We start from the raw sequence: 15123 nt of genomic DNA on the forward strand, positions 1-15123 counted from the left end.
AACTATCAGCCCTTCAGGGTTAAATTATGATAAGTGTATTACAAGTTGAAGGGAAAGTTTTTTTGTCCATTCTAATGAGATTAACATCCAAAATGAGCAAAACAATTTTGAAACTTTACAAGTGAGTTTTTGTTCCAAAATAAGAAATCATTTGTAATAAGAAAAGGAGAGCTGTAGCATTGATCTCATGTATATGCTAAGTGCTGTGCTAAATAATATCTCATTTAGTCTTTATATCAGTGTTGTGAGTTTATTATTATATTCCTTTTACAGAAGAGTAAACTAAAGCAACAGTTCTCATACAATATCCCAGTGATCACAGAGCTAGTTGGTGGATGATCTTTCTGTATCCAAAGCCCATGTTCTCCACTATTGTAGTCTGATGCCTCTCCAGCTTATTTAGTAATGTTCTTTAAACTTTTCAATTTAGTAAATGTTTATTGAGTGTGCCTACTGTATACCAGGATATTTGTATATTTGGCCAGAGGTTTGATACTGTGCAACCTGTCTAGTAAACTATTAAGTTATTTATTACTGCCAAAACCTTGGAAGCTTTGGAAGGAAATAAATTTGATGTTACTATAACTCCATCAATGAGCTATGCTCTTTTCCTGACACTTAATTTTATTTAAACTTTTTTTAATGTTATTAAAACATTATAACATTAAGTCATTTGTAAAGGCACATATCCTTTACCCCCTTTTTTTCCTCCTCATTCTCGTCTTGACAGATATATAAATATTTATAAAGTTAGAATTATAGTGCACGTGACTTCATGTTGTACTTTCTTCATTGACTTCTTATAAATTGTTTCCTTTACCCTTAAAGCCTTCTTATTTATCACTTAAATGGCTGCATAATAAAATTTATCAAAGTCATATGACTTCATCCCATTCTGTTAATATTAGTTAAAGATTCCTATTTTTTTTTTTTTGGTATTGGGAATTGAACTCAGGGGCAGTCAACCACTGAGCTACATCCCCAGCCCCATTTTTAAAATTTTATTTAGAGACAGGGTCTCAGTTGCTTAGCACCTGGCCATTGCTGAGGCTGGTTTTGAACTCACGATCCTCCTGCCTCTGCCTCCCGAGCCACTGAGATTACAGGCGTGAGCTACCACGCCTGGTTAGTTGAAAATTCTTATATGGTTTCACTAGTAAAATTCATCTGGGTCACCTTTCTGCTATTGATCCTTTATAGAAAAAATAGAGAACTTCCCCTCATTAGAGGCCTATAGAAAAACCTTATCTTCATTATTAACAAGATTTAGTGTGTCTGTGTGTGAGGCAGTTCCTCTGGTCTTTTTTTTATTTCCTTAAAATATACTTGGCGTCACAGTTATTCTGATACTAAGTGAGAGATTCTATAGATCTTTGGACATTAAAATTGGTGTAGACAAGGTCATCAACCTTGACTGTCTTTCAGTAGTTGACAATTAGATGTTTTTAATGTGTTTATTTATTTGTGACTTTTTATTTTTAGAATGGATTCTTTCTTCTTGGCTGAAATGTTTAAATATCTGTATCTATTATTTGCTGATAAAGAAGACATTATTTTTGACATAGAAGATTACATCTTTACCACAGAAGCTCATCTGTTGCCCCTTTGGCTCTCTACTACAAATCAAAGCATCTCAAAGAAGAACACAGTGAGTTTTTTACTTAAGTATCTTATTCTTTTTTACATTTCTATGTATTTGTTTTATTTTCTAAGTAAAAGGTAATCCATGACTAGAATTTAATAAATACATGTATGCTAAGAGAAAAAGTAAATATAGTATTTTCTAATGTTTTTGTTAAATGTTTCTTTTAAATGAAATGTAAAGTAAAATCATTTTTATTTATATAAAATTCTTTTATATTGTAGACCTCAGAATATACAGAACTGGATGACAGTAATTTTGATTGGACTTGTCCAAATACTCAGATTCTCTTCCCTAATGATCCATTGTATGCCCAGAGCATTCGTGAACCCTTGAAAAATGTGGTGGATAAGAGCTGTCCACGAGGCATCAGCAGAGTGTAATGTATAATTTTGTGTTTATTAATACCAAAATTAATTATTCCCCCCCACACACGTTTTTTATCAGTGCATTATAGTTACACTCACTGATGGGATTTGTCGTTGCACATCTGTGCATACGCACACCACAGTTAATTCTTAGTAGATGACAGAGAGCTTAAGGAGCATATTCCATCAGCCAAGGCATTCACTTAGACCAAAAATATCACTCATTGTATTATTAGTAAAGTTAGGCAGTGAAACTGATTTGCAGTCATGTATTATTTTGGAAATTTTCAATGAATCCTTTGTTTAATGAACTGAGTAATAGTAGTGGGCAGAATGTAACAGTTTTTAATATCTCTAGCTCATTTTTATATAGAGGAAACATGCATAATAAAATATTTTTCCTGTGTCTGTAGTTGGTGGGTAGTGAAAACCAGGGTTTTGTTGTTTTGTTTTTATTTTTAAAGGTATTACTGATTCTTGGTTTAAATTCTGTTTGATTTGATGTGTTCATTTTCTTGAAGATAGTTACATTAGGGAGGCCATTATAAAGAAGTTAAAAAAATTTTTTAAGTGAGCATTATTCACTAATACAAATATTGTTTTGTTTTAAATATTGGGAGAAAAAACTGTGTTTTGAGAGACAGACACCAATAATAACAAATCCCAACTACCTACTATGTCTCCAAAGAGTTTGAGTACTGTTGACTAATACTGCCTTATCTAGATGATATATATGCTTTTATAACTGGAAAGTATATTTGAAAGTTATACAACTTATTAATAACCTAAATTATGTGTAGAAAAATAAATGTTCTAGCTATTTCTGTTTTATTAGTTCTAAAATTAGCAAATTTGCGAATATCTAACATTTTAATTTGTCCTATGTTTTCTCTGTAATTCTAATTCATAATTTTTAAAGCCTTGCCTATAATTATTTTTAGCAGAGAGGAGAGTTTCAGGAGTGGAGCTAAACCCCCTCTGAGAGCCAGAGATTTCATGGCCACTAACCCTGAACATTTAGAAATACTGAAGAAGATGGGGGTGAGTTTGATTCACCTCAAAGATGGGAGAGTCCAGTTGGTCCAACATGCAATCCAAGTAAGACTTTGCTATACTAATTAGATACTGTCTCTTCTCTGCCCTTTTTGGTCTCCTTAGCTTTAATAAGATAATGGCACCTGCCCTTTTTTTTTTTTTTTTTTTTTTTTAATTTAGAATACATGGTTTAGAGAATCAAGATTTTAGAATTTAGAAGTATCTTGGAAAGTAATCTAATTCTAACCCCTTTGTAGTATAATAACAATTAAATCATATTGGATATTTTGCTTATATTAATAGAGCCAAATGCAGGACCCAGAGCCAGGTGTGGTGCTGTACATCTATAATCCCAGTGATTTGGAGGCTGAGGCAGGAGGAGTACAAGTTTGAGGCCAGCCTCGGCAATTTAGTGAGACCTCTCAAAATAAAAAATAAAATGGGCCGGGGATGTGGCTTAGTGGTTAAGTGCCCCTCGGTTCAATCCCCAGTAAACCCCCACCCTCCCAAACAAATATAGGACCCATATCTAATTTTCTGTTTCTTGGTCCATCTTTTCATTATTATTTTAATTTCAAGCATAATTTTAGAAGTTAGTAATTACTTTTAATATTTATATCTCAGTGTTTCACATTATCTTACTTTCCAAAAAATTACCAAATCTAAGTATTTTATTCATTGTAGAAATCAAAATTTGTATGTATTTGTGACTAGGAAAGTAACATGTATTTTAAGGAAAATTGTATTGATTTTTACTTTAAAAGTTTTCATAACACGAGACCTTTACATTATTTACCTTATTAAGCACATAGATTCTGAGAAAATTTAGTTTGCTGAATGATTTTAAACTGGAATCATATTCAGTTGTATCTTCATCTTAAATTCGAATGTCCCATGACCTCACATTTCCCTCAGAGTTTTATTTCATCTCTATTCTTCATTAAAGAGGATGTTTTCTTCTTCATTGATTCACTCTCCCTCCCTAGTAGTGACAGTGGTGCCTCTAGCACTTTCACTTAGGCTCCAGTGATGAAATTGCCACCAAATGGCTTTTGATCCTTAATGTGCTTTAACTTTTCTCTAATTATTGACTGGTCCCTTCTTAAAACATTTTCCTTTCTGGTGTCCAGGATATTCTGGCAACACAGGTTTTTTGTTTGTTTGTTTGTTTTGTTCACTGCTTTGCAGATTCCTTTGTATTCCTTTCTTGGCATACTCCCTCAACATAGGTGCTACCTAAGACTCTAGGTGACATTCTTTTCTTTCTGTCCTTTTCTTCAGCAGCCTCCCTGTTTCTACAGCTCAGCTGTGATCTTTGTACTTCTTAGATGTAGTGTGAAAACCTACTACCTACAGTCCTAAACCCAGCCTTAATCTACCTGTTATACATTTCTGCATCTCAGTCTCAACCTGTCCAAACTTGAATCATCTCCTCCTCCTTTGCTCTCTTCCTACTTCTACTTCAGCCCATCTTTTATTTTTTTGTTCTCTATATTAAGTAAACCCTAACATCATTCTTTTAAGTCAGGAACACTAGAAAATTGAGAATAGGCTTAAATTCTGCCCTCAACCCTCCAACTTTCATCAAGTCTTGTTGGTTTTTCTTGTAAAGCGTCAAGAATCCACCATCTTTTTTCTACAATGTTTTCCAACTTTTCCTTGGTTAGGATTCAATTTAAATGTTATTCTGATCTTTCTCAAATATACAAGCAAAATCAGTTATTTCCTATGATCTATTCCACTTTTTCACTTAAGAGACTTTATCATAGTTAATTTTACATGTCTTTCTCCTTTAGAAGCATACTTACGGGGCTGTCTCCCCTGTGCCTAGGGAAGTGCTGTGATAGAATAGGTGCCTGATTTGTGTGTTCTGAATCAAATTGAATCTGCCTATTAGTTCATGATTCCAAGGAGGGAGGATATTGGTCAGATATGAGGTTTATCTCTTCGGTGTGTGTGTGTGGGGGGGGGGAGGCAGTGGGGAAAATAAGCAAAAGGAGCCTTTGGGCAATTGATAGAAGTCCAATTCTCAATCTGCATCAAAAGTTGTTTATAGAATAGTAAGAGACATTGATAAAAAAATTACAGATGTTATTTTCAGAAAATAGAATTCCTGGAAGTAATATTTATTTTGGGGACAAGTAAATAAGGCCCATAAGGCTAGGGCTATAGCTCAGTGGTGGAGCACATACTTTGCATGTATGAGCCCTTAGGTTCAATCCCAAGTACCACCAATTTAGCAGTGATCTAAAACTAAAAGGAGAAATTGTGAGTAGGAGACTATAGTGCAGTACACTTAGAAAATCAAAGACATGGTGGAAGTTTCCAGAAAGGAAGGATGAAACAAATCTGTTTGTTCCATAGGCTGCTAGTTCAATCGATGCTGAAGATGGATTGAGGTTCATGCAGGAGATGATTGAATTGTCAAGTCAGCAGCAAAAAGAGCAGCAACTGCCTCCACGAGCTGTGCAAATTGTCTCTCACCCATTTTTTGGCAGGGTAGTGTTGACTGCCGGACCAGCTCAATTTGGGCTGGATCTGTCTAAACATAAGGAGGTATGTCCACTTGAAATAGGCTTGTCAAAACTGAATTTAAAATATTTAGTATTATCTAATTTCTTTGTCTCTAACTTAGTAGTTTTAATTTATTTTTAAAAACCTATAGGGTTTTGATCTCCAGCACCCCCTCCCATATTTAAAATATAAAATAAATAAAAACCTAGGAGCTAGGGCTATAGCTCAGTGGTAGAGCACATGATTAGCGTGTATGAGCCCCTAGATTCAATCCCGAGTACCATCAAAAAAAACTAGTCTCCCAGATTTAATAAAATTAAAGTATATCTTGTATGTAATGTGCATATACAATTTTATTTAAAATATTTTTTAGAGATGAATAGAAGGAAGAGAACAGGGTATGGGGAGAGGGAAGAGGAAGGAGAGGTATCTGGGTCTGAATTAGAACAAGATGTATTCTATGCTTGTATAATTATGTCAAAATGGATTCTACTATCATGTGTAACTAAAAAGAACCCATAAAATATATATATATATATATTTTTGGGGGGAGTTGGCATGTAGTTCAGCAGTAGAACATATGCTTCATGTGTGTGAGTCCCTAGGTTTAATCCCCAGCACTTAAAAACTACAAAGTAAAATAAAATATTGCTCAGATTCTATGATCCTACTACCTTAATTTATATAAAAAATGATTTTCAGGGGCTGGGTTTGTAGCTCAGTGGTAGAGCACTTGCCTAGCATGTGTGAGGTGCTGGGTTCAATCCTCAGCACCACATAAAAATAAATAAAATAAAGGTAGTATGTCCATCTACAACTAAAAATATCTTTTTAAAAAAAAATTATTTTCAGACCTTTTAACAACTAGTAGAACCTTTATTTGAACAAAAATATAACTTAGGAGCTTAATATAGAAAAATAGCTAAAACTGTTGTATCTTGGAGCAAATTATGTTAACCTTGGCCTGAGTTGCCCCGTAACAAGATGGAAATATGTGCATTGTTTCATTCAGTCATCCTACAGATCAGGTTTAATAATTTCTGAAAAATGTTTTACAAAATACAAAAGCACAATACAAATACAAAGCACAATGGAGTACTGTTACAAAATGTTAACAAAAATTTTGCTAAATTATATTAGATATGTTATCATTAGAAAAGAAATGAGTTCTAATGTCATTAAAGCTATAGACTTTATCGAGGTTTAATGACTAGATTGTAATATGAGAAGATAGAAGATTTGAGTTACTTTTATTTCTGACAGACGCGAGGATTTGTGGCAAGCAGTAAACCATACAATGGCTGTTCAGAGCTTACTAACCCCGAGGCAGTGATGGGAAAAATTGCACTGATACAAAGAGGACAGTGCATGTTTGCAGAAAAGGCTCGCAACATCCAGAACGCTGGAGCCATCGGTGGCATTGTCATTGGTAAGTAAGCCTCTGTGCCATTGTGTCGACCAGGGAGAGAGAAGCTTTAGAATTCTTCTTTTTGTTTTCTAAAGTTTTATTAAAGAGTTGTCATTTTTATTTTGAGAACATAAATGACAGATAATTCAATGACTTAATAATTTCTCTATTATAATATCTTTTTTTGAAAGCGTAGATACCTGTTTCTGTATGTTAATATCAGTGAAAATATTTGGGGTAAAGAGTGAGGGTGGTGGGAGGAGTAGTAAAAATGCTCAATACTGTGGAAAAGAAAATATACCCATGAGACTCCTTAAGGCAAGAATTATACTCTGCCAGCTCCAGTGGGGAGCCCCTGACAACTTCTGTTCTCTCTCAGAGATGCAGGCTTTGGAGCCAGAGACATGTGAACATAGTTCCTGGCTCTGCCACAAAATCACAGTGTAACATTGGCCCAGATACAGTTTTTTTTTAAAAACCTTTTGTTGTTATGTAGAATATTTTTTGAGCTCCAATAAAAAATGGTAAGAAATACCTTTTAGGTTGTTGCAAGGTTTAAAGATAACATATGTAAAATTTCTAGGCATAACAGAGGGTATCAATATTAGTACTAGTTACCAGCAAATTTTTATCCACTTATATATTTTTTTACTGAAATTATAAATTACCAGCTTTAAATCACTTTACCCCATATATTTCAACCAGTAGGTTTTGCATTTTTGCCCTTCATAGAAAATCACTTATATTTCGACAAGCAGCCTATGACTGCTGTCAAGGGAAACATAATTTTTCTGTTTAAAGCAAATAGAAGCCAGGTACAGTGGTGCATGCCTATAATAACCTAAGCGGCTTGGGAGGCTGAGGCAAGAGGGTTTCAAGTTCAAAGCCAGCCTCAGCAACTTAGTGAAATCCTGTTTCAAAATAAAAAATATAGATTGGGGGAATATGGCTTAGTGGTGAAGCACTCCTGGGTTTAACCCCCGGTACAAAAAAACAAAAAACAAAACAAAACAGGAGTTTACATTTTGAAAGAAGTAGAAGAGCTGGGATCTTACTATAATCGTGAGTTCTTCTGTAGAGTTTTTCTCACAGGGAAAATCCATTTTGGATCTTCTCCCACCCCGCAGTTAGGATAGATTTCTGAATTCAGGGTAAGCAAAAGGACATTTAGAGGTCTGGGGGTTTAGCATAGTAGAAAGCCCAGGGTTTGATCCTAATACCATGGGAGGAAAAAAAGACATTTAAAATTAGGATTTATCTCAGTGAAAATTTATTTTCATTTCTTTTGTTTATTCCATATGGGTTCTTCAATATTGATTTATTAGTTAAATAAGTATTAAGAGAACTTCTATTTAATAAATCAGCAATTGGCAAACTATGGATTGTGGTGGTCTGCTTAATGTTACCATGAATAAAATATCCAACAGGACCACCTTAGAGGAGGAAAAGTTTATTATGGGCTCATGGTTTTAAAGATTCAGTCCATGGTTAGCTGACTCCCATCTCTTTGGTCCCAAGGTGAGGCAGAACACCATGGCGAAAGGACAGGCAGTAGAGGAAAGCTGCTCACCTCATGGTATCCAGAAAGCAGGAGAAAGTGGCAGGAACCCTGGACACAATACATAAACTCCAAAGGCACCCCCCCCCCCCCCCAGTGACCGAACTATACCTCCAGCCATGCCCCACCAGCCTACAATTACCACCCAATTAGTCCATTTAAATTGTTAATTTGTGAAATGGATTAATCCATTGATTAGATGACAACCCTCATAATCTAATTATTTCAACTCTTGCATTAACTTATGTGCTTTGCTGGGTCATTTCATATCCAAACCATACAATAGACTGTAGGCCAAGTCCAGCTCACTGCCTGTTTCTGTGAAAAGTTAGATTGGAACATGGCCACTCTGATTTGTTTCTATATTGTCTAATGGCTTTGAGCTTCAGAGATGGGAAGTTACAACAGAGAACTACAAAGTCTAAAATATGTCCTATGTATGCTAGAGGTAGCAGTAGAAACTAAAAACCACTAGGAACCATGATACTAACATTTTTTCTATTTCTGTTTCTATCTGCATCTCTGGATCCTTCTCGACTCTCTTCTTTGCTTTTCTTTGTAATTCTGCCTCTTTCTCCAGCTTATCACCAGCCTGCTCCCTCTTTGTTCATCAATTCCAATCGTTTTTTCTAAATGACAGCCTCAACCCTGAGTCTGCATCACTTAACAGGACTACTACTCACCACTAACAGACACAGTCTTTCTGTGTTCTCCAGGGAAACAGTCAGGTAGCATCCTTTGTCTACTAAGGGTGGGGGTCATATGTCGTATTCTCCACTTAGCAGTGGTTTATGAGAGCAAGTGCTCTAAGATAGGACAGGCAATTTCTTCAGGTAGGTTGGCATGTGATACTGGGGGTGGACATGATTGACCCCTCCATTATAACAGTGCATTTAAACAGGGCTACTTAAATGTTATTGAACCAGTGTAAAATAACTGTACGGTGTAACTGGTTTATAGAGGAAAAATATATATAGTCATAATTATTCTTTGTATTACATATAAAAGTTATATCAATTTTTAGTTTAATTAAAGACAATATACAGAATAAATATCCCTTGTCCAAAATGTTTGGGACCAGAAGTGTTTCAAATTTTGGAGTTTCAAGTTTTGGATTTTGTGATGTTTTCATAGACTATCAGTTTATAAATTCCTAATCTGAAAATCTGTAATTTCATAGGGTTTTGTATTTTCAGATAAGGGATGTTTGACCTATAATGATGTCATTAAAGGGAATCTAAAACAACAAAAACTCATTCATAGTTCTGACACTGTAATCTGGTTTATTAAATTTTTCTATTTCCAGGCTTTTCCCTAAGCGTATGAAATTTTTACAGTTATAATAGAATTTTGCATTCTGTGATTCATTTGTCATTCTGTTTTTCTTTGTTTTCCATCAAATATTTCATTATCATTTGTTTATAATAGTTTATAATTGTGCACAATTATAAGTAGCAGTCCAGTAAACTTCTTTGGGCATGGAGTTTTTTGCTTCTTTTTGAATTATTTCTTTAGGATAATTAATGGGTCCAAAATGTTTGGGTTTTTTTTTTTTTTGGCTCTTGATGCAGATTAAATCTCTCAACAGGTTTAAAAAAAAAAGAGCAGTAAAATATGATCAATCTTTTCAGTGGACAGATGTCTTGATATTTGCTGCATTCATTTTGTCTAGATGACAATGAGGGGAGCAGCAGTGATACTGCCCCACTGTTCCAGATGGCAGGTGATGGAAAGGATACGGATGACATCAAGATCCCCATGCTATTCTTATTCAGCAAAGAAGGAAGTATCATATTAGATGCCATCCGGGAATATGAGGAGGTCGAAGTGCTCCTTTCTGATAAAGCAAAAGATCGAGGTAAGGGTAAAAATAATTTTTTTTTTTTTTTTTTTTGTGCAGCTTAGCATTAATTTTTCTAGTTTTACAACAAAAATGAGTTACCAGAATGTGAGAGTTGTATGTGTGTGTGTGTTTTTCATTGGTAAAGTAAGTAAAATTTTTAGATGATTTCAGGATATATTTTGGTTTGAAAATAAAGAGTAGTAAAATATTTATTTGCTCGGTTTTCTGAATCAGAATGATTGTACAATTATATTTTTATATGTAATTTATAATTTTTACCATGGTTCTGTCCAGGTGATAAATACACAACATCAAGAAAGCCATTTTCATATTTTCCATTCAGTTTCACTGATTGCTTTGATGTCTTTTATAAGGAAAAAGAATAGGTGGTATGGAATGATGTTATCTAATATATGATAGTAATTTGTCTCACCAGCTGCTTATACTCATAAAACCATTGTCTTGATGATGGCCATAGAAATCTAGCAGTATTGTACTACTGATATCTAGGTTTATCACCTGGGTATTTATAAGAGTGGCTGTGCCTGAAGAACAAGATAACATACCTTAATTCAGGAAAGCATGTAGTCCTCTTTAGGCCAAAGTGAGTGTTAGGTTTTAAAAGAGCTTTCAAATTACTACTATATAAAGGAAAGGTCTTACTGGTATTCTTTTATAGTTTACACCCAGGGATAGGTGAGAGATGAGGGAATGTGAACCATCAGACATGGGCTGTGATCCTGCTTGTGGTAGCAGTCTTTTTTACTTGCTGCAGACACCCTGTGCCTCCCTTCCCCCTTACATGAGTGGAGTTGTATACAGTTTGTATAGGGTTGCTACGTCCCCTATCGTATTTGGTAGATGTGTAGGAAACTGATTGATTTCATTGTGACTTCCAAGTGGGACATTCTTTAAAAAAAAAAAAGTTTGTTAGTAATCTGATGTTTGCTTTTCAGTGTTTTGTCTTCTTTATCCTTTAAGATTCTTTGCATTGTCAGCTACTGAAGAGCAATGGAGTAGGCTGTAGGCTATATATATGTAAGGACACATAGATGGAAGAGAGTACAAGAGTACAAGGTTTTCTTCTTAAATCCTCCTATGTGCCTTATTTTCTCCGTTCCCCCAGGCCCTTTTTCTAAATTTAGATCTTCATTTCTACATACATGAAATTAGGCACACTAAACATAGGCAAATTAATATTATTTTATGTAACTCTTTAATGCCTTTGCTTTTTCCCCCCATTTTGTGCTGTCATTGGAATTTCAGCAGCAATATTAAAAGGTAAAATGATTCCAAGCTACATTATTAATAGTAGTAAGTATCTTGCATTAATAAGCCTTAAATTATATATGTGTATGTGTTGTACAGACACACATATACATATATAATTTTGTTTCAGTGAATACCATCATAATTTCTTGTTTAATTAAATTATTTTCATGCCTAGCCAGCCATCCCATAATAAATATAATTCTTTGTCAAGCCTGTCATAACAAATTCTAAAAAGTATACATTCTGTATAGTAGATGGATTCACTAGTTCATGTTCATATAAGAGTCACTGTAAGCTGGGTATGGTGGTGCATGCCTGTAATTCCAGCAGCTGGGAAGGCTGAGGTAGGAAGATCGTGAGTTAAAAACCCACCTCAGCAACTTAGCAAGGTCCTAAGTGAGTCAGTGAGACCCTGTCTCTAAATAAAATACAAAAAAGGCTGGGGATGTGGCTCAGTGTTGAGTTCAGTCCCCAGTACTAACAGCATTGTTATTTAGGTATTTATTACTTTGGATCATTTTTTGTTTAAATACAAGTAAAATTTTAAAATATTGATTTGTTTTAAAAGCTGACAATGGAGGGGGCACACATGGGGTTAGGACTACAAGATTATGGTAAAGAATGTACTTCCCATACTAGAGAAAGGATTTAAGAAAGGACTAATTCTATGAGGGAAAAAGAAGTTTGTTAAACAGTACTCTTAGGGATTTTACAGTGAAAGGACATTATTTCAGTGATTTTTAAAATTTATTGTGATTCTATTACATCATGATCCTTAGATTAAAAAGTCTTAGAAATCCTGTTGTATAACATCTCTTTTGAGAACTATACAGCTCTATCAAACCAAATCAGCAACAAGTTTTAATTATTAATATTTGATTGTGACAAAAATCCATGATAATAATTTAATGAAATTAACTACTTTATTCATTTAGGATAATGTTCTAAGAAGTTAAGGTTTGTAGTGTTATCATTAATTTGTCCTGAATTATTACATAGACATGTTTCTCCCCTGTATTAGAGTCAGCTGATGTACCTGTTAAAAGTGTAGCCTCCTTAATCCTACACCAAGGTATTGAATCAGACTCTCTGCAGACAAGAGTCAGATCCTACTACTTCACAGTCACTTGCATCCCAGGCAACTGTGAAGTAGTAGTTCCTCAGCTATATTGTGAAGAAACAGATGTGTATGGCCATTTGGGATCATTATGGGTAGTAGTTAAGATTACGTAAATACATCAGATAGTAACAGCCTTAAAATTCAAACAGTAAAATATCCTCCAAATTGTTCTAACAACCTCATTCCACCTATATGTATTTTTCTTTATAAAGTCACACCATACTGATTGAGCAGTCCTTTGCATATATAACACAGAAAACAGAAGCCCCCAAACAAGCCCCTGTTCCCACTTCCATCTTCTTCTTCTGGTAAATTCTAGTCATTAGTGTACACATACGTGAAATAGTCCTGCCTGCTTGCCACAATCTTCAGATATCTTATTACCCATTTTTCTTCAGATGATAAAACATTAGTGATTTATCAAGTGAAAATATTGCTTCCTTGGGCCAAATCAGTGGCACTTCTAAAAGTCGTCTGCATTCTGTTGTTGAACAAAATGTTTAATATTGTCTCTCGTGTGTCTCATCTTTCTGAAATTTCAGTTTATAAAATACTTAATAATTCCAATCCTAGTGCCCACAAACAAAAGACAAACTTTTGTTACCTTTAGATCCAAATTGAGGCAATTTACAATTAAGAATCAACTTCTTCTTTTCCTTAATATTTCTCAAGGAGGATAAATCAGCATTTTGAAGTTCCAGTACATTGTCATGCTTGCAGCTTACAGTGCTATAGAAAGACATTTTCAGGGCTACTCCTATATTTGTATCTACCTGGTAAAAAGGCAGAGAAAATGGGGGGAAAGATTTTTCAAAATTAATAAGGTCTCAGGGCTGGAGTTGTAGTAGTAAGAGCACTTACCTGGCATGTGTGAGGCACTGGGTTTTACCCTCAGCACCACATTAAAACAAATAATTAAAATTACAAAAGTAAATAAGGTTTCATCCTTTGAACTGCTCCCAATTTAAGTCAGGCAGTGTCACTTTTCCTAAGATTATTCCCTGCTCAAATTGGTTGTGGTGAATATGTTCTATACTTGAACTATAGAACTCAGATGGCTGAAAAGATTTGACTCCAAGGGAAAAAACTCTAGAACATATTTGCCTGGAGAGGAACATCCCAAACATTTTTATTGGCAGAATTGCTACTTAGCTACCGTCCTTCTCTAACGACTGCACATTTTTGCATGCTCTTTTGCATTTGCACATATCTTCTCTCTTTCTGGAAATGCCTTATCGATCTCTGTCCCTATCCCCATGGCCCTTTTCCCTTTTGAGAACACTAGAAAATGTGTCCCTGTCCCCTGAATGTCCAATTGAAGCGGCATCTTGGTAAGAAATTTTGTCTTACTGTCCCGTAAAATCTAAGGTGTCTTTTTATAGTTCTATGATATTTATATGACATTATATAGTTCTTTACATTAAATAGTTCTCTGTATTCCTTGCTTCAGTAAACAGTGTACAGAGGAAAGAAGGAAGAAAATCCAATTTCTTAAGTCTTTACTAAGATTCCTGTCCCTTTTTATTAATACTGATTTTCTTTTCTTTGGATCTCAAGATTTTCTTCTTTCTTTGCTTCCTGTATTTCTGCTACAGCATTCCAGAATTTAATGTAATAGTTACATTCTTTTTTAAAAATTTTTTTATTGGTGCATTATAGTTGTACATAATGGTGGACATGCCCACAATATAAAAATTATACTCTTGAAACTATGATCACTGGTAAAAAACAAGCATCTTGGAATAAAGATTTATAGTAGTATGAAGGACCTTAACTCCAACTACCATTTTTATTTTCCTGACTGCTGCCTGTATTTCTCATTCTATATAGTTCCATAAGTTTGTGAAAACCAAAATGTTTTCTTCTTGATATCTTAACCATCCACCTTTACTTAACAATTTAGTTGGCCTCATATAGTAATTATTGCTATCATTTGGAAAACTTTTTTTTTTTTTTTTTTGTAATCATCACTTACTTGGCATTCTTAATTATCATTTAATCAGGCATCTCTAAACACTCTATTTTTCAAGAGTCATAGAAATAAAGTTGCATAGTATGCTTTTTAAGTCAGGATTGTTTTGATTAATGATGTGTTTATGAAATTTATACATAATATGGGTAGAATTTATTTATTTTCATTGCTATATCAAATTCTTTTGTATGAACATAGCACAAATTATTTATCCATTCTACTATTGCTGGACATGTGGTTTGTTTCCAGTTTGGGTCTATTACAAACACAGCTGCTATAACCATTATTGAGCATGTCCATATGGAGTTGCTGGATAATAGAGTATATGTATGCTTGCTTGCTTTAGCGGATATGCCAAACTATTCTCCAAAGGGATTATACAAATTTTCAC

The 15123-nt window shown here is 34.4% G+C and overlaps 1 protein-coding gene across 2 annotated transcripts in view; it reads left to right on the plus strand.

The window, feature by feature from the left end:
• Edem3 (ER degradation enhancing alpha-mannosidase like protein 3) overlaps positions 1–15123 on the plus strand; it is a 79259-nt gene that overhangs the window by 53305 nt on the left and 10831 nt on the right. The window contains exons 14-19 of one of the 2 annotated variants that reach the window (XM_071600228.1): positions 1483–1648; positions 1867–2021; positions 2952–3108; positions 5410–5601; positions 6823–6988; positions 10198–10383. In XM_071600228.1, the coding sequence (XP_071456329.1) occupies positions 1483–1648; positions 1867–2021; positions 2952–3108; positions 5410–5601; positions 6823–6988; positions 10198–10383 (1022 nt within the window). The remainder of the gene's footprint in view (positions 1–1482; positions 1649–1866; positions 2022–2951; positions 3109–5409; positions 5602–6822; positions 6989–10197; positions 10384–15123) is intronic. The other variant, XM_027935036.2, reaches the window with a different exon arrangement.

Source organism: Marmota flaviventris, chromosome 12 (genome assembly GCF_047511675.1).
Source record: "Marmota flaviventris isolate mMarFla1 chromosome 12, mMarFla1.hap1, whole genome shotgun sequence".
Taxonomy (NCBI): domain Eukaryota; kingdom Metazoa; phylum Chordata; class Mammalia; order Rodentia; family Sciuridae; genus Marmota; species Marmota flaviventris.